Consider the following 20,255-nt stretch of genomic DNA (forward strand, 5'->3'; position numbering starts at 1 on the left):
GGTAGAATTGCTGGGTAGAATAGTCTTAAGACTATTGATAATTTTTGCCAAATTATTCTAGCAGGCACTACATATTTACACTGTACTTTGCTGGTATAAAATATTCCCCATCCCCTAGCCAAACTTTACTAATATGTCAATTTCCAAATGATGTTCTGCTTTTTGGACTTCAACCACAGTGAGATCAAACATTTGTTCAAATGTTTATTGACTACTAATATTATTCTCTTAGAAATTACATGTGTGTGTTTTTCCATACAGTTCAGTTTTCTAATGGGTTCCTCTTTTTCTTTTGTTTTAATATATAGTCTATTAGCCCTGCCATATATCGCGTAAATATTCCTCCCCTCTATTTTCACTCTGTTCATACTAAGGTTTTAAAAAACTTTGATGCCTTTGTGTTCTACCTTTTCTTGTATAATTTATCTGTCACTGATATGGCATTATAGTTCATGTGCCTTGAAGAGTTAGTAAAAGTAAATTTGTATCCCCAAAGCCCCTGTAAAACACACTATCAGAGTCCAGTGGAAATACATCATCATCTCTATCCTCACCTCCAAAAACTGTGAAGAGCACAGTTAATTTTATTTAATCATCGACCCATTATGAATCTTGGCAAATATTTATCTTGTAGGTAATTATTGATATATTCAAGCCAACTCACAATTTTTTGTGCAGTAGGTTATAATTAGTTGAGGTGGATTTTTGAAAATTTGCTGGGGAACTAAATGTCTCTCTGCCTCTAAATTATGACATCTCTCACAGACTTAACAGCTTCTAATTGTTCTATCTTTATGTAATATGATACAGCTGGAGATCCAAGGTATGCAAAGCCCATGGTTTAGAACAAAAGGGCATTTTTCTCTAACCAGTAAATATAAGTGATTTTTTTTTCAGCTATAAAAGGACAAAAGGTTTTGAAATTACCCCACTGGGCAGGGTTTCCTAAACTTGTTTTTTTGGCACTTAGCCATGGAAGAAACCCAGCGTCTTCTTAACTTCTTCTGTCTTTGTAGCAGTGTGCAGAATTTGCTGGATGAGACTAGGATCACTCCACGGGGTAATGATTAATGCCTAGGGTCTTCTCTCCCTACAGACAGCTACAAGCAGACAGCTGGAAATGTCACATCAGACCATTGATGGGTGTGGGAAGAACTAAAGATGGATACTTTTTCCTTTATAGTATCTTCACTGCCCTCTTAAATGTTGTATGTTTTCTTTTTTGAGGAAAAACATTTAACATTGTGAACATAACAGGAAGGATAGATGGTCCATAGTTTTGGAGTGAAATTCTCAAAATTGTTTGACTTAACTAAGATATTGTTTCAGCCCATTTCCAAGGTTTAAAAAGTCCTGTGATCTTAGGTCTCCCTTTTTGATTTTCTGTGTGTTTCACAGCTGTGAAACTCAAGAGTACCATTGTTCATTAACATTGCTCTATTGCAAGAAGAAATGGTTCACTTCTTATCCCAGTCTCTTAAGACATTGCTATTGTTATCTATAGGGATAAAATTATGAATAACTGAAAATAATTTGCCTCAAGTATGTATGGAAGAATCAATACCACATTTGTGCTTTATGGGAATTGCCATCACCAACAGCAGCAGCAACAACCATTCCTGTTGCCATCCGTCAGTGTTCTAAATACCCAGGTACATTGAGTCACTGTGTCCTGGCAGCTCTCCCTTGTGGTTGGATCATCCTGGTCCCTATGCTGCAAGCAAGGATAGAACGTCACACAGAAGTGGCTGAGCTAGAATTTGATCTTGAGCAGTCAGAGCTGAGAGTTTGTCTCCTGAACTTGATTAAATGGACACAACACTCCCAAAAGACTGGTGATAGTGTTCCAATTTTATAAATGAGAGGCTGAAGCTCAGGAAAGTAAGCAAGCTTGCAATGGCTTCTCACATACTCAGGCAGTAACTGTGTTTGGTTTAAAATTCCAATCCAGTGCCTTCCTCTTTATACCATTTTTCTCTCACTTCAACATAATCCTTCCACTTTTTAAATTTTTATTGGCATTGCATAGAATTATATAGCTTTCAGGTGTTCATTATTATAATTAGACATCTGTATAAAGTGCATTGTGAGCACCACCAAAATTCTAGTTGCCTTCCTCCACCATGTAATTGACCCCTTTCCCGAATTTTCCCACCCATCCTTCCCCTTCCTCCTTCTGGTAACCTCCATTTTCTTCCTGTAGTCTAAGAGTTTGCTTTTGTTTGTTTGTTCACTTGTTTTCTTTCTTCATTTTCCACACAAGTACTACACATTCCATTGTATTCAGTTTTATTCACTTCAGATGCACTTACAATAGGCAGTTGCTTAAATGGGCTTACATTCTTCTAGGTTCTTTTTGTGCAGGAAGCTACTTGTTTAGACTTTTCATTCACATGAATGCCGTAATATAAACTGCCTCTCTTTTTCTGTATAAATAACTGTAGGATTAAGTTTCCAAATGTATTCTTGCTTCAGGAACCCTAGCGTTTCTGTTCCCAGCCTGGAATACTCTGTTCCAGATCTTGGCAGGGCTGACTCATTATCAAATGTCAGCTCAAGCGGTGTAACCTCATTGGGCTGACCCTGACTAATTATGGTTAGCTTCCTAAGGCTGTCATAACAAGTTATCAAAAACTGAGTGATTTACAGTAGAATTTATTCTCTAATAGTTATGAAGCCCATAAGTCCAAAATGGAGGCATTGGAAAACTGAAAGACATGATAGACCATGATTTTTCAAGGTAGATACAGGGAAGCTGAAGAAAGTCAAAGTCAACTGTACTCAAATCAGGACTTGCAATGCTGAGTTGGTTACTGAGAGAAACTGATATTATGCATGTACAGAAAATTGATAAAAACCAGTTTTTATGTTTAAAAAAATAAATAAAGGCTGTAGGGGAGAATCCTTTCTTGCTGCTTTCAATTACTGGCTGTAGCAATGTAACTTCAGTTTCCATCTTTACATAGTATATACCTTTCTATATATCCCCTCTTTATGCCTTCTCCTCTTACAAGAACACTTGTCACTGGGTTTAGGGCCTACCTGGATAATTCAGGATGATTATCACAAGGTTTTTAACTAACTTTGTCTGCAAAGATTGTTTCCCCCAAACAGGTCACATTCATAGGTTCTGGGTGAACATAGTGGGGGGCAACTGTTCAACCCACTACACTACCTAGGGAAAGGAGTCTTTGCTGCTGCTGTGTTGTCCTCTATGATATCATCACCTGGTTTATTTTCTTCATAACACTTGTTCTTATTTGGCACATCTTGTTCTTTTGTCTATTCCATATTTTTGGCATTGCAACAATTTTATGGGATATATATTTAATACAATGAATAACTAAATCTAGCCATTTTTATGCAACACTTAATTGCTAACTGGATTTCATAGTTCATTTAGCTTTAATAGAACCCCTCCCCCTAAGCCCTCCCCTCCCCCAAGGAACAAGTCCTCAATAGAGTATTTCTTTTTCTTCTAGGCTCTGATCACCTCCGGGAGAAAGATGGCCTCTGGGCTGTCTTGGTCTGGCTCTCTATTATTGCTGCCCGGAAGCAGAGTGTTGAAGAAATTGTCCGAGATCACTGGGCCAAATTTGGCCGCCACTACTATTGCAGGTAAGAAGGGTAAGGGTCTCCTTGTGAATCCAAGGGAACTCTTAGAGAAGCTTTCTAAAAATGGTGGCTAGAACCTGAAAAAGGAGACATCTTCACAAATATCTAAGGGACACAAAGGCTGGAGCCAGATAATCCCTGGTAAGTGGTTGGGTGTGGTATCAAGGGCTCAGTGTCTATAAGGTGGCAGCCATCCCAGGAGGGAATCTGAACTGCAGAGCCTTCAAATGTGCTTTGGTGCCCATGAGAACCAAGCAGTCAGGCCAGGGACTTTCCTTATTGTTTTTCCATCTAAAATTATCAAGGCAGGGCCATAGAGACAGAAACTGTGACCAGTTGGGGTGCTTTGTAATCCTCATATCTTTTTATCTTACCTCTCCACTGATGATCTGAACAATGTCCAAGGTGCTGTAGGTGGCACCCATTGAAAGAGTTATGTGGTTATGGAACCACATAACAATATCTGGAACCCACATATTACTAGAGGAGATACAGGACAGGGAAATAATTCCCTGTGGAAGAGGAAGGGGAAGTCGGTGGGTAAGAGCTTAGGATTGGTGGTCTCTATCGCTTGCTTTCCTTTACTGACCTAAGTGAGCTTGAAGTTTTCTGGCTCTGTGGTTGCCTCCTCAGTACCTAGTATCAAATCGTGGTTCAGGAGGAGCAGTGGTAGGAAAGGATGTTGATTGTGGAGAACTTGGGGTGGAGAAGGGGATCTTTGGGTAGCCTCAGAGGCTGTCTGTGATTTAAAACAGAGATTGTGGCTCATTTGCTTTGCTTATGAATAGTTAAGTACTTTGGATGTTTGGTTGTGTTTCAAGAACTTGAAGGACAGAAAGTTTTAGACTTCCCTTTTAAGGTGATTGTTTCTTCTCTTACAAGTTCAGTTTACTGAATTTACTTAGATAAATATCAGCGAATAAGGAAGCCTGTCATAGTACACATTAAAATCAAAGAGACTCCAGTGCTAGGGGAAATGTAGGTAGTGCTGTCATTTTCTTACTCCTGTTTGGTGAAAAAGGCTACAGATGTGGTGGCCTGAAAACCACCTCAAGTTATTCACTGTATCATAAAATTGGACTTTCAAGGCAGATGGGAACTTGTGTTACTGGCTGCCATTTCTAACAAGTGACCCCAAATCCTGAATTTTGTTGGCTTTTTTTGGCATGCCAAGGGGCTAATTGGGTCAGCAGATCTTTCAATAGCAAGAAGCTGTTCCAATATACCCAACCTGATGAATATATTATGATTGCCAACTTCTGGCTTAGTAAGATTGTTTTGAATCAGGATGTATTCCTCATCATTTATGGAATGATTATCTGACTTTCTGCCAATGTTTTGAAGACATGGTGTTATGATAAGTGTATTTATGAGATAGATCATTTTTTTGTGGCCAAGAACTTACATGATAATTACTTTTTCATAACAAATACCATATTAGAGAATAACAGGCAATGGAGATTTAAATTCTTGTAAGACACTGAATTATGTTTCAGATTTCTGTCCAAAACAGATCATGGAGATAAAGAAAAAAGGGAGAAGAGAATAGGTAAAAGGAAAGGTAAACATTGCCTTCAGCGTCCAGCATATGCAGCTTGAACATATTTTTGAAATAATGTGATTTCTAACCTGGCAATTTTCTTGACAGGGAGGAGGTAATAAAACAATTTTGGTTCAACTAATATTGCATCTCAAATTGTCTGAGAACCCAGATATATTTCCTTATAGTGAAAGCCTTCTTTTCCTGCAAGTGTGTTGCCTAGTGGTGGTCAGCAGGGGTTATTTGGGGTGGTGAGGGGGAGAGGTGCAATGATCTGCCTGTGTGCAAAGACGAGCCTTTGGGCAGGCTGGTCTGATGACTTCAGCCATTGGCTGAACATGGTCTGTCACATTAATGGATTTTCTCAATGTTTGAATTTCTTCCAGTGCCCCTCTCTCTCCTACTATCTCATCCTACTACCTCTTTTTTGCTTTATTAGGTCTTTAGTTTCCCCTCCATCCCCCAGAGAATTATCTTTAAAGGGAATCTAGGCTCAGAATGCATGCCCTGCTCAGAAAAAATGCTTTGAGAGTTCACTGTTGTTTTGTTTCTGAGACTGAGGAGGGCACACTGTGTGTAGGGTGGAGAATAAAAGAACAGCTTATGAGTTCAAGGGACCCATTGCTGGATGTAGTATCATTCCATGTTCTCCATTTCTACCATTACTTCCTCCCAAACCCTTAATATCTTGATGTTTACTAGAAGCCTTGAAAGGTCTTGGGTGGAAAAAAGTTGTAACAACTATTCAGATCTCCTTGCAGTTCACTCTGAGAACATACACACTTTCCCTATACTACAGAGAGCACAAATGTGAGATCCCACCACGGTAACTTGGATACAGCTGCCCCTCCTAGGGGTTTCTTCTTAAAGACTCTCCTGGGTATGCCATTAGGTCTTGGTCAAGACTGTCCTACATAGGGAAAGACCCTATTGGCTTATGTGGTAGTGACTAAGAATAGTTTAAGCACTCGTGTCTGGCACTGTGCCACATAGTTGGTATGCATTCTCATATTTAAGCCCTGAAACAATAAATGACATAGGTGTTATTTTTAGTCTTGTCCCCCCACCTCCCATCACCTCCTAGCCTCATTGTTACATTTGATGATTTTGGCCAGAAAGACTATTTTCAATTGAACAATTATGATATTTCTTCCAAGTTTCCAAGCGAGCTTTGTTAGAAGGGAATTGAGCTCCCTTTCTCCTCTCATTGCCTCTGTTGATTCTTCTCTATCTCTCCTTTCCCTTTCTCGCCTCCCCTCCCCACCCTCCTTTAATTCCACTACTTACAAAACATTGCTTACCAGAAACTCTAGAAGGGCAGAGAACAAAACAGCTAAGCTCTCTGCCCTCCTGGAGCTTACATTCTCATAGGCAGAGACAGACAAGAAATAAGTAAACATGTGCAGAGAAGGTTAATATAGATTGGGATAACTGCCAAACAGAAATACAAAGAGTGGTGAGTTTGAGGGAGGGAAATAGAAGGGAAACCACCTTAGACAGATGGTGGGGAAGGTCACTTTCTGGAGGAGATACTGAGTTTGAGAAGCTGAGAGAAAAAGTTGCCAGGCAAAGGGAACAGAGAGAGCAAAGGCAAAAGCTGGGAGGCAGGAGAGGGAAAGTGTGTGCCATTTAGTCTGTCCTTAAAGTTTGGAGACTTGTTCATAACATGATAGACATTTTGGGGGGGGGATTTAAAGAAAAGTACTGAAAAGATTTGATTTTTACAAGATTACTCCAGCTGCTGTGTGGGGAATGACTTGTAAGGGACAGGTGGAAGAGGGGAGACCAGCCGGGGGTGTTTTTCTGTGCAATTATTCTGTGAAAACCAAACCAATGACTAGATGACCTTGAAAGGTCCACCTAATTACTATTTCTGTGGTTGGTTTGTACTCATCCTGTGTCCTGCCCTCCCTCACCAGGTTTGACTATGAGGGACTAGAGCCCAAGACAACATATTACATCATGAGGGACCTGGAAGCCCTGGTCACTGACAAGTCCTTCACTGGCCAGCAGTTTGCTGTGGGGAACCAGGTCTACAGTGTGGCGAAGACAGACAGCTTTGAATATGTGGACCCTGTGGATGGCACTGTGACCAAGAAACAGGTACTTGCTAGGAAATCACCCAAACAGGTTATCAAGCAGAGTTGGGGACAAAAGTGCCTTAGAGTCAGAGAGTTGTTAAGGGTGATCTACTCTGAACCCTTCATTATACAGAAGAGAGCCCTGTAGCCAGGCCAGTAGAAGTCTTCTGTGAAAGGTTGCTTGCTTGCTTAGTTGGTGGCAGAGAGTAGATGAGAACAGGGCCCCGCTTCTCTGTCTAGTACTCTTTCCATGTGGTATCTTCTGGACTAATTCTGTAAATAGACATAGACCCAGTATTTTTTTTCCAAAATATTTGCATCCTGTAGGCTTTTAATGTGGTGACCATTACTGGTAACAGATTCAGAAAGTACCCAAAAGTGAAAGATCCTTTTTCTTGGGACCTCCCAGGTACAGGGATGTTTCACCTTTTATTATCTTACATCATTGAGGCATAAGAAACTTAGCCAGATGGTTTTTCTCGTAAGGAAAGAAACAGTTGGAGAATTCAACCCACACAGCTCCAAAGGCATATTTATGGTTCTGCATTATTACCATTACTAAGTGACAACCCCAATTTCTGTTATGGTCTCATTTTTGTGAACTGTGTAAGAGAATTGGAAAGCTTTTACAAGTATTTTTCTTCTTGGTTTTGTTTGCTGGCTATGGCAAATATTGACCACACTCAGAATACATTTTAACATTTATAGTTTAAATGAGATACCCTGAGTAATGTCAAGAAAAGTTCCATTTTAAAATCCCCAAGTTTTTATTTTCTTATACATTCTTCATTAAAAATAGACAACAAAATAAATCAGAAGCTATAGGTTCTGGGACACTATATATAATAGTAGTCACTGATGTTTTTATTTTGATTTGTATTATATATATATATATATATATATATATATATATATATATATATATATTCCTTGTCTTATGATCCCCTGATTTGCAGGTGTTCCAAACCCCAAAGTCCTCCTTTTCCTCTCTCAGTAGGCTCCTTGCGATTTGCTTAGTTTTATGGTGATCTATCATCTCTATCAAAGAAATTGTTCTTTCATTCTAGAATGCCTTCTATGGTTGGACAAACTTATTGGTCTTACTTTCGAAAGGTATACAGTAGTGGGAAAAATTATGGTTAAGAAGTTTAGAGACCCATGATTGAATCTTACCCTTGAATCTTACCACTTTCTAGTCGTGCTTTGGGGGAAAAGCTGCTTGATTTATTTGAATTATGGTTTCTTCCACATCTGTAAAATATTTATCTCACATAATTGTTTTAGAAATGGATAGAAATAAAAATACAGAAAAGCTAACTATCCTTCACACGGAGTGCACACCGCATATTTTATAGTTGTGTTTTGCTTCACTCAAAGATGCCTCTTGTATAATGGATTGAATTCTCTCCTAAATAACACCACTGAGTCCCTGAAGATGTGACATCAAGGACTCAGTACATGGCATCTCTGAGCCTCTGTATCTGGAAGAAGTGTTTTGCAATTTTGTGACATATTCCCACTCCCATTTTGCATGAGGCCCTCAGAACAAACATCTAAATCCAAGGTTTATATGGAATTCAAGAGTTGTAAAATACATGCTTTCTAAATATCCTGGGGAGGTTTTCTTTCCCAGACAAGGGAGGTTTAAAAACCATTTTTTTTAGGGGATTATCTAGTCAATGCTAGGTTCTAGATTTTTATCTGCTCATGCAAAACTTGTCTAGTGAGCTCATCTGTTTTGCTGTAAATCCACTACTCTACCTTCTTTCTTCACTGCACTTAGCATTTGGATACTTTTTTTTTGGCCTTTCTTTAACTAATTCCTTAACTGGATCTCAAGTTCAGACATCTATTTATTCCATGTCCCCTTCCCTTCAACCTTGAACACTGAATTCCATTTTTATCTGGAATTTTTTCTTACCATAATCCTTCATGTTGGTTCAAAGGTGGCCATAAATATTCAAATGCTGTCAGGAGGGCCTCCCTGGTGGTGCAGGCGTTGAGCACTGTGCTCTGAAGCTGTCCGCAGCCTCTGCAGTGCAGGTTCTATCCCAGCCAGCTGGTGAGAATCCCACATGGCGCAGCAGACCTCTCCTGTCTCGCCCACTGCTCCCCTCAGCAGTGTATTTTGTCAGTCTGCCTGTTCTGTTCCCCACTCTGTCACTGGTGAATCCTCTCATCTTCCCACACATCTGGCCTGTACCCCAGTTCTTGCATGAATAAATAAATCTTTAAAAATTAAAAAAAAATTTAAAAAATCAAAACTTAAAAAAAAAAAAACCTAAACAAATGCTGTCAGGAACTGCCCTTGAGTTTTCTAGCAACAAAAGAAGATTGTTCATCTCCCCAGATGCCAGGACCCAGATGACATCTTCATTAGCTGGTGGCCTAGAGTCACCCTGCTGCTTCTCCACAGGTCAGGGTTTGGCTCCACTGAGGGCTTTGATCAGTTAACACTCAGCAGCATCTTCATTGTTAGCAAGTCACAGAATGTTCTCTCACCACACTTGGTCCTGTTGGTGCAGAGGGGAAATTCCTGCGTAGTTGGGCCTCATCCCTGAGGCCTCATCTCCGCACTCCTGGGAGGTCATTAGCTATCAGCATTCAATTCCAGGGATACTTTGTGCGGCATTGTTACAAAATAAGTACTGTATACTCCTAAAAGATATACTGATTTTAAATGCACTGGTATTTTTAAATACTCATGAAGTGCTTTGGTGCATTTATCCGATATATATTTCTCAAGAACCTACCACATGTTTTTTTTTTTTCCCATGTTGCAATTTGTAAATATAAATATATAACAGTCTTACTGAGATATAATTCAGAAGCCATACAATTCACCCAAAGTGCACAATGCAGTGGTTTCTAGTAGTATATTTGTACTGTTGTGCAGTCCTCACCTCAATCAAGTTTAGAGTATATTTGTCACCCCCAAAAGAAACTTTAATTCTTTTGCTGTCTGCTACCTTCCAGCCACTAGCAATCACCCATCTATTTTCTGTTTCTATGAATTTTCCTGTTTTAGGAATTTACATAAACAGAGTGGCACAATATGTGGTCTTTTGTGACTGTCTTTCACTAAGCATAATGTTTTGAGTCTGTCCACATTGTACCACACCTATATCAGTACTCCCTTTTTATTGTTGAATAATATTTTATTAAGTGGATATATCAGTTTTGTTTATCACTCACAGTAGATGGACATTGGCTGATTTCCACTTTTTGGCTGTTATCAGCAATACTGCTATAAATATTCATGTACAAATTTTTGTGAAGACATAGGTTTTCAATTCTCTTGTGTATATTCCTAGGAGAATTGCTGGATTGCAAGGGAACTCTATGCTTCACCTTTAAAGAAACCACCACACAGCCTTCAAAGCAACCACACCACTTCCCATTCCCCCCAGCGTATGTGAGGGTTCCAATTTCTGCGTGCTTCCTCCAATCCTTTGTTATATGTGTTTTTGATTATAGAAATACTATATTTTTAAAATAAGGATTATTTTTAAATTAAGACAGTATAAGATTTAACAAAAGTGTGCATGTCCTAACAAAATCCAAATGAAATGTAATAATGCATTTTCCCCATCTGCTATGGGAGAAGAATGCTATGGTTTCTCCAGTGTTCTGTGGTGCTGGGGTCAGAGGGACACCGTTTTGAAGATGGGTTCTGTCACTGTCTAGATGTGTGATTTGGGGCATGTTATTTAACCTTTCTGCACTTGGAGAAGGTGGGGTGGGTATTGTATCAGTAATTGCCATGGAGGGTTTTGAAAAAGGTTGGAGGAGAAAGTGTATAAAGCCTTAAGCAAAGCAGCTGTTACCCATTTGATAGGAGGAAATATCAGCTTCTTACTCCCTCCCCAGAATCTTCAACTTGACTGAATATCAGTTTGAGGGAAGGGCCTGGGTAGTGTTTAAGGACACAGTTTTGAAGTCAGAAAATCTTGAGGTTGAGTCTCAGCAAGTTATCCCAATCTTCTTGTGCCTTTCTCTCCTTATCTGTGAAATAGGAACAGTAATTGTGCTCTCTCATCCTGCTTCTGGAGTAACTGAGATAATGCAGATAAAGTCCTGTACACATATTAGACACTAATAAACGGTTAACTAAAATGAGTTATGTTAAAAGAGCATCCTTGGGAAGGAAAGATATTGGCATTTAGTGATAAGGAAAGTGGGGGAACAAACATACAATTAATGTGTAACTTTTCAGGATGACGTGTGAAGATACGGGAAGGCTGCTTCAGTGTCTGAATTATCTGGGAATTGATTCAGACTCACATTTCTCTGCCTTTTCCACATCCCCTCACCCCCAACACATACACTTTTTTTCAGAAAGGAAAAAGGTTTTTTTCAGGCAGTTCAATCTCCTTTCTTGTCCTTGATTCGAGGTTGGAGTCAGGAAACAGGCAGTGGGGGAAAAAAGCTTTTTCACATATATCTCTAGAGATAAAGAAGAAATGCTTCTCCATTGAAAATGAAATTAAAATCCTGTTCTGGTGATAAGGTACACACCCACCCCCCGGTCCACCTTACCACTGTGGAAATGTTCGCAAAGTCTATCCTGCCTGTGAAACCCTGTGGTGGTCATTCAGGGAGCAAGGAGAAAACCCTTGAAGAACTGAACCCCTGACGTGAATTCCCAAGGACCTCACTGTGGTCTGTTGGGTCTCATGGAATTTAGTATGACTGCCTCCCAGTGTCTGATATTTTTGTGATCTTGAGCACTAAGAGAAAAGTTCATGTGTGCCTTCCATTAAACAGGATCTGAGAGAGGCTCTGATTTAGAAATAGCAATTTAATGAGGCAAGGTCAACAACTGCAGTTTGTCCTGTGTCATGCCATGAGGATATGCTCCTATTTTATTTTTAGGTAAAATCTAGTAAAAAAGATGAATGATAATGGTCTCTTAAAATATGAGTATGAGAGCCTCCCTGGTGGCACAGGTGGTTAAGTGCCGCACTGTGAAGCTGTCCACAGCCTCTGCAGTGCAGGTTTGATGCCGGCTGGCCGGCAAGAGTCTCACATGGCGAAGCAGACCTCTCCTGTCTTGCCCACTGCTCCCCTCATCAGTGTATTTTGTCAGTCTGCCTGTTCTGTTCCCCACTCTGTCTCTGGTGAATCCTCTTACCCTCCCGGGCATCTGGCCTGTACCCTGGTTCTTGTATAAATAAATAAATAAATCTTTAAAAAAAAATATGAGTGGGATAAGTAGGCCAGTAGCTAGTATCAGAGTAGGATAGAGGTCTGATCAAATTGCTAACTATTTGAAGAGGTTCCCAATTTATACCTAATCAGGAGGTGGGAAAGATGACAGAATTTTGAGACTCCCAAAGGCCTGAAGGTGGCCCACTCTTTCCTCAAGGTTAACTTCATTGTGCAAGCATCAGGAATTCCCATGGTGCCAGGCATGTTCTACCTCCCAGACCCTCTCTCATCATTGTCCTCATCTCTCCTCCATGTGTCCTAAATCTCTTAGAATTAACCCCATTGCCCTGTGACTACGAGAGTCTCCCAGCTCCAATAGGAAAACGTTCCACTCCTGGTATTGTGAATGAAGGATAGTCTGACAATGGCATCAACACTGCTAGATGGTGTGTGGCCCACAGGATGGGACCTCAACCCAAAGCTATAAACTATATATTTATTTTTTTAAAGATTTATTTATTTATGCATACAAGAGCTGGGGCACAGGCCAGAGATGCAGGGGGTGAGAGGATTCACCAGAGACAGAGTGGGGAACAGAACAGGCAGACTTACTGAAATACACTGCTGAGGGGAGCAGCAGGTGAGACAGGAGAGGTCTGCTTTGCCATGTGGATTGCTCCCTGGTGGGCCGGGAATCGAACTCGTGCTCCAGAGGCTTTGGATTGCCTCATAGTGTGGTGCTTAACCCCTTGCACCACCAGGGAGGCCCTATAATCTATATTTTGAAAATTAGTTCTAAAATGAAAATCCTGGATACTTTAGGAACAAAATTTAAGCAGCTGAGTCTTTTTGGCTCACTCAACTCCTATATTTTTATTTAACAAAAGAAAAAAAATCATGAAATTCTATTAGTGCTGAAATCATTTGCAAGTAACACTTCAGCTGATATTTAAAAGCCGGATGTAAATCAGTACATGCCAGTTAGATGATGTGGAAAACTAGTCCAATTTAATTATGTCAGGCTAACTCTGAGTTTACTAATGTTTTCTCAAGTTTTTCAGGCTGCATGGATACAGTTTAATGTTGTTCTCAACCTGGAAAAAATTCATAGAAAGAGCACACTTTGAAGACTGATTCTGAAGTCACTCAGCATTTAGAACTGTTATCATAATATACAAGAAGGTGTTTGCACTTTTTAATTGCAATATTTAGAAATTATAAAGAAAGTAAACTGGCAATCTTGAAACCCCATTTAGGTCTGGCAAGTAGTGCTTTAATATAGTGGTGCCACCAACCCCTAGTCAACAGACATGGAGCAATTTCCTGAGGCTTTGTCTCTTGTGGCCTCATGCATAGTCAACTAAATTGTGTCAGCTTGAGAATCTGGGGCCAAGGAGGGGCCTCTCTTTTCAAAGTTAACTGGTCAAGAGCCAACTTCAACTTTCAGTTTTTATCACATTATAACCAACCGGGAGAATTATTGTCTCTATAATATATTACTTACTAGAGTGTGGTTTGTGTACCCCAAAATAAAAATTTAAAAATCATTTCAGTCATAGTGAGATTTGATGGTTAGTAGCTACAAATAGTCCTCCTACATTTGAGTAACAAATATGTAGGGAGTAGGGTATATATTGCAATGAAATCTGAATTAAAAAAAAAACCTTTTTCTATTGTAAGTTATGAAGTTGAAAAAAATTCCAATAATAAATATAGATTCCTTTTCTACCTTAGTACAATATGACAAAGATAGTTGAAGTTTTATTCATTTGTGTCTTCATCCATTCAATGAATTTTTACCAAATACTTGCTATATGTGGTCAGCTTCCTAGGCATTAAAGATACAATAGCATGCAGGTCAGGCTAGCGAGGAAGACAAACTGACACATTACTTGTAATTACTATATAGTTTATTAAATGGTGTCACAAGGAAAGAACTTATTTTAGAGTGCATTGCAGGGGAAACTAACTTAGCTCAGGGGTCTGGAAAGCTGTCCATGAGGAGGTGATATTTAAGCTGTGTCCTGATGAATAGGTAGAAACTGGCCCAGTGAAATCATCTTATCAGATTACATGTTTCCTTGAATCAAATGTATTATAACACTGTTTAGCTTCCCAACTGGGATTTCCCATAGGCAATAGCATTCTCAATAGATTGTTACAATTTCTATAATTATGAGTCTCAACTTTAGTCATGCTTATTCATTCTACAACATTGTAGTTGTGATAAGTAAAGATAATTGGGTTTCTAGGCAGGACACCTTGAAAACCAGGATTAAACTTTTCTTCCCCTGAAGCTATTTTTCCTGTAATTTGCCTACCTATCCTCCAAAAACCAAGCACATAGTCAGTGCTTTTTAATGCCTCTTTGGCTGATTTGAAATTAAAGAAAACACTGTTTCTGATTAGTTGGGAAGTTCTCACTCCCCTGCCTCTGATTAATTGGAGTTTTGTTATAATGAACGACTTTCTCCTGACATCAGTTGATTGTTTTAGAACTATCTTCTCAAATGATGGCAGAATCCTATTAAGATGTGTGGTAAGAATCTAAGCATCTGGAACAGCATCACAGTTACTTCCTACCTATTCTGATGTCTTTGTATAGTCAGCAGGGCAACTATCACCAGAAAAAAACAAATATAAAAGGAAAAAGCTGCAAACCAGCACAGGAACTAATGAAGGAAACTATCTAGTTGTGTTGGTAAAGTGTGTCTGAATCCAAAATATCCCAGAACTGAGTCTGGTGTTGAGTGAAGAAGGATCAGTCATCATTTTTGACAAAGACATGGGGAAATGGAATGTATGTGACCTTGTTCTATTCCAAATTTGTTGAAGAATAGCTTTTTCATCCTCATTCTCCAAAGAGCCCTCTTGTCCCCTAGTGTAGTTTTTGCTAGGTGGATTTTTTTTTAAAGATTTATTTATTCATGCATACAAGAACTGAGGTACAGGCCAGAGGTGTGAGGGTGACAGGATTTACAAGAGACGGAGTGGGGAACAGAAAAGACAGATTGACTGAAATACACTGCTGAGAGGAGCAGGGAGCGAGTCAGGAGATGCACCATGTGGGTCTCCTCCCTGGCTGGGGATCGAACTTGTGCTGCAGTGGCTGCTGATAGCTTCATAGGTTGTGTCTTAACCCCTTGCGCCACCAGGGAGGGCTCTAGGTGGGTTCTTTAAAAGCACACTTAGGGAGTCCTGTGACCTTGATTTTCTTAGACAGCTCTTTGTAATTATTGATCCTTGGGGTGGGTTAGAAGAAAGGCTAGATAAGAATTGTTCTGAAGAGTTGAGCTGCTGGGTATGGCTGTACAGTTAGTGTGCTGGACAAAGACACCCAACGTAATAGAGGAGGAGAAGCTGAAGTCCAGGCCAGCCAAGGGGAATCATGCTTTACTTTAATTTTTCCACTCAGAGGGGGGCACCTGTTTATATAACTATATATGGACTAGGTGGGAGCTGCCCTGCACAACCACATTTAAGCTGGTGCTTGCAGCTGACTCAGTGACTTAAACAAAGAAAAATGGACAATTCTAGGTGATTTTTTTTCATGGAGAGATATGTCTATCCAATCCAAATCTTCTGCTTTATAAGCTGTATGCTTTCTCCTATAAAATATGGTTCAGATGTTTCACAGCAATGTTTACACCTTGAAGCTTTCCAGATAAATCGTTGGGATTTCCTGTGGGAGGTAACATCTGAACTAGGCTCACAGTCTCTCTTTTCCAAGCCTGTCCTGTCTCAGGTTCACATGACTGGTGTGGTGTGGCCAACTGACTGTATATGCGACATTAAACCAGATTTCAGGGCCATATGCTGTTTTCCTCTGGAATCCCTCCCAAATCGGTATTTGACTAGGTCAGACATTGCCAAATAACTGTTGGTAATGTACAGTTCCTCCTTCCCTGCCTGGCTGCAACATGGCCTGTAGTCTCCAAACGAACATCTGGCAGCTCTGCGTGTATTTAACAACTTGGAGATTTCCCTGCATTGATTTACACAGGCCTCAAAAGAAGAAAAAACATACAACATTCATTTATCAAACATTTATCAAATACCTACTCTACATAAGATACTGTGCCAATTTGGGGGTCTATACAAAACATGAGATTGTATTTCACATGAGAAGCAATGTATGACATCAGCAGTTTTATACATGTCACCCTAAAATTCTAAGCCTGGAAGCAGAAGACCTGGACTGAAGCTCTGCCTCCTCCATTAACTAGATGTGCTACCTTGGGCAAACTTTTAAACTTCCTGACCTGGATGACTCTACAGTCCTTTTGTCTGGACCCGAAGGATCTAAATTGGCCAACCTGGAAAAAATGTTTTATTGCCAAAAAACTTGTTCACTGGGAGATACAGAGACAATAAGTAATCACATTTAGCTGTGATTAAGTGGTGATTTCAGAGGGCATGGCAAAGTCCTTAAAATAAAATTAATCATAACTGTGCCTAAGTTAAAATAAATATGGGCCATTATACCACTACCCATAACCATTTAGGCTTTATGTAGGGATCTTTTACAAACTCTGAAAGGCTGGATGGCCTAGAGCATAGCACCACTTGCACCAGAAGATTAACATAAGAATATTATTTATATTATGTAGCGATATATCATTTTGAAAGCACTTTTTACATATATTTTCTGATCTGATGCTCACTATAACCCAATAAGCCAGGCTGTATTACTTTTCATCCACTTTTTAGGAAACTAAGGCTTAGTGAGCTTAAGTGACTTACTCAAGACCACCAGCAAATAAGTGGCCAGCCGGGAGCCTAGCTTGGCTTTCCCAGTTGTTATTCCTGTATCATCTCCAAACTTTCTCTCTCTCCATAAATGGTAAACCAAAAGGAGGGCAAGAATTGGCGGGCGGGGGGCGGGGGGATAAAATCTACAGTAATAACTGGAAGTGGACTGGAGAATACCTGTGTGGAAATACCTGCAGGGGAATGTAGTCCTTCAACAATATTTTTACATTAGGATAAAGCTAAGGTGGGTAAAACCGCACCCTCATCACTGAAGCAAACAACTATGGGCCTCAAAGAGAAGAAAAATGCAGGGCAGGCACTGAAGTAAACATTTGATATCCCCATCTTATAATTAACATTACCTTCTCTGAGCTTGTGACTGTTGGGTCCACATTGGTATTCTGGGTGGCTGATAGTAATAGCTGCTGTGGGTATAACGGTATCGTGAACTTTTCAGTATTGCTTCAGGAATTCTTTAGAAGATTGTGCTAAAAACTATTAGTGTCAGATGGTTCGAAGAAATGGCTCGGCTGCTGAAAGCCACTAAGTGGAGGCTTCCAGGATTTAACAGCAAGGTGATGTTTTGCTAACCTCTGTTATGATCCTGATTAGGCCCAAGTTCAGTGTAATGTACACCTGACACCTTAGATATTAAAGGAATCTTAAAGCTGATAGTAGTATATAGTTCAGCAGCCTGATATGTGAGACAGGTGACTCCAAGAAAAGGCTACTGAATGGTTTCCATGTTTGGCTAAACAATAGAATCATCCAGAGATGCCCAAGTCACACCCCACTCAAATGTAATCGCATGTCTGTGGTAAGAACCAGGTGCCACTATGTTTTAAAACCCCATAGCTGATTCCACTGGCAAAGTTTGCCATTAATGGGCTCATGATTAGTTCAAGGTCTCATGGCTCAGGACAGGAACCTGCCATGATTCAACTACACTGTTTTTAGCCAAAATTAATGCTCTCCCTAAAAACGAAGTATGACTGGAGACAGAAGAGCAACTGCCATAATGATGATGTGCCAGGTCATTTCCATATATCATTTTATCTTGTACAACTGCCCTTCTTTGTGACTGTGTTAGCCTCAGTTCTTCAATGGAGAATACAAGTATGTTTTCATTTAACCAGTAAGTCTTTGTTAAATATGGAAGGATGTCTTCCAGCAGTGCTCACTCTGGTTATTGAGCACTCAGTGACATTTATTCAACAAGTGTTTATGAAGGCCTGCTCTTACCACCAGGCTATGTGGGTAAATGTTGAACAAGGAATATATGACTTTGCCCACCCAGAACTTACCAGATAGGGGCCCAAAGACCTAATTCAGCAATTCCAACACTTTAGGGCTGAGGTTGTGACGGAAACTTATTTTATTCACTTGCACTGGTTCTTATTTCTTCAAGAGGATTTATAGCAGCAAAAACCCACATGATGAAGTTGTTAGATTACAAATAAGAAACAGAAATCAAGACTAGGGAAAACATAAATAAGAATACAGAGTCAAGAACAGAAGAAGAAAAATTCATAGTTATGCAAGTTGTATGATCCACTTGGGCTGAACATCAAATTTGGCATTAAGTGTCCTGGCAGCCATATTTAAAAGGGAAATATGGTTAGTTATAAAGTTCTTTGTCAGGAAAGGAAAAGTTTTCCTAACACTTGGCTCTTGAGGAAATACCTTCTGTGAAGCTTCGTGTAATCTCCAACAGTATTTCTGTATGAATGCAAACATTCATTACAAGACAGTGCCTTGTAGACCCTGCAATGAAAGTGAAAAAATAAATCTAAAAGAAATTTAATAAATTCATTTCTGACAGGGGTAGGTGGTCACAGGTAAGTTGACTTTGACCAAATATATGTCTATATGAATCTATGACTGGAAGTTGGAATACCTGGGAAATAGGTGGGTTAGACATCCTTACAAAATTCTTAAGAAACATAATTTTTCTCACTGGCATCTTCATATGGATATATTTCCTATTTTCTGAGGTAGGATCAGGTAATATTTTATACCAGGGGTGCAGTAAACATTTTCTAGAAAGGACCAAATAGTATGTTAAGCCTCATGAGCCCCCCATTCATCTCTACAGTTGGAGCACAAATGTGGCCATGGCCAATATAGAAGTGCAGGGGCATGGCTATGTTCCAATTAAATGTGATTTATAAAGATGGGGGTAGGTCAGATTTGGCCAGCAAACTATATGCTGTCAACCCTGGTTTAACCCAAAGAAGAAAAAAGGAAAGCAAAGTATACTATTGTTATTCTTTTGTTGTAATTATGAAATGTTTAGAAACTTGGCAAGTCTTGCTTGGTGGTGACTCTGGCCTCATAATTTTTTTCTATTTTGTTTATTTTATTTCATCAGCAATTAATAGTCTCAACAATCATTCCTCTTCTTCAGATGTTTGATTCCCCTTGCAAAACTTTTGGTCTTTGAGCTTGAACATGGAGCCTTCCTCCATCAATAACATGATTTTCCTGTTGTAGTCTATTATGAAGTTCTTTTTCTGAAGAAAACTGAATCCAACCCATACCTCTGTGAAAGCCAGTCTCTTTGTCAAAAGGTAGAGAGCACTTTCATACATATCCAAACTGTGCAAAGTGTTCTCTCAGCTCAACTGAGTTAGCGGTCTAGGGAATTTTTCTGACAAAAGCAACGTGCCGGCCCATACTGGGCCATGGTACCTCCCACTGCAGAGGCCGCCATTTCTAGCTGGCCTTATAATTTAATGGCTAGTAGGTGATGGTGCATGCCATAGAGAACACGGCACATGTTCAGATTGCAAATTCTTTTTGTTGTTGTTGTTGTTGTTAAAGATTTATTTTATTTATATGTATAAGAGCTGGGGTGTAGGCCAGAGGTGTGTGTTGGGCAGGGTGAGTGTAAGAGGATTCATCAGAGACAGCGTGGGGAACAGAATAGAAGGACTGGCTGAAATACACTGCTGAGGGGAGCAGTAGGTCAGACAGGAGAGGTCTGCTGCACCATGGGGGTTAGCTCCCTGGCCAGGGATCGAATTCTTGCTGTAATGGCTGTGGACAGCTTCATAGTGCTAAGAGTCAACCCCTTGTGCCAGCAGGGAAGCCCCCTCGTTGCAAATTCTTAAATT

General features: G+C 39.9%; 1 protein-coding gene across 1 annotated transcript in view; it reads left to right on the forward strand.

The window, feature by feature from the left end:
* Positions 1-20,255, forward strand: part of PGM5 (phosphoglucomutase 5) — a 163,357-nt gene that overhangs the window by 114,686 nt on the left and 28,416 nt on the right. The window contains exons 8-9 of the mRNA XM_037495341.2: positions 3,483-3,618; positions 7,075-7,258. Coding sequence (XP_037351238.1) covers positions 3,483-3,618; positions 7,075-7,258 — 320 coding nt within the window. The remainder of the gene's footprint in view (positions 1-3,482; positions 3,619-7,074; positions 7,259-20,255) is intronic.

This window comes from Talpa occidentalis, unplaced genomic scaffold, assembly GCF_014898055.3.
Source record: "Talpa occidentalis isolate TD23 unplaced genomic scaffold, MPIMG_talOcc4v2.1 talOcc4.7, whole genome shotgun sequence".
In the NCBI taxonomy this organism is placed as follows: domain Eukaryota; kingdom Metazoa; phylum Chordata; class Mammalia; order Eulipotyphla; family Talpidae; genus Talpa; species Talpa occidentalis.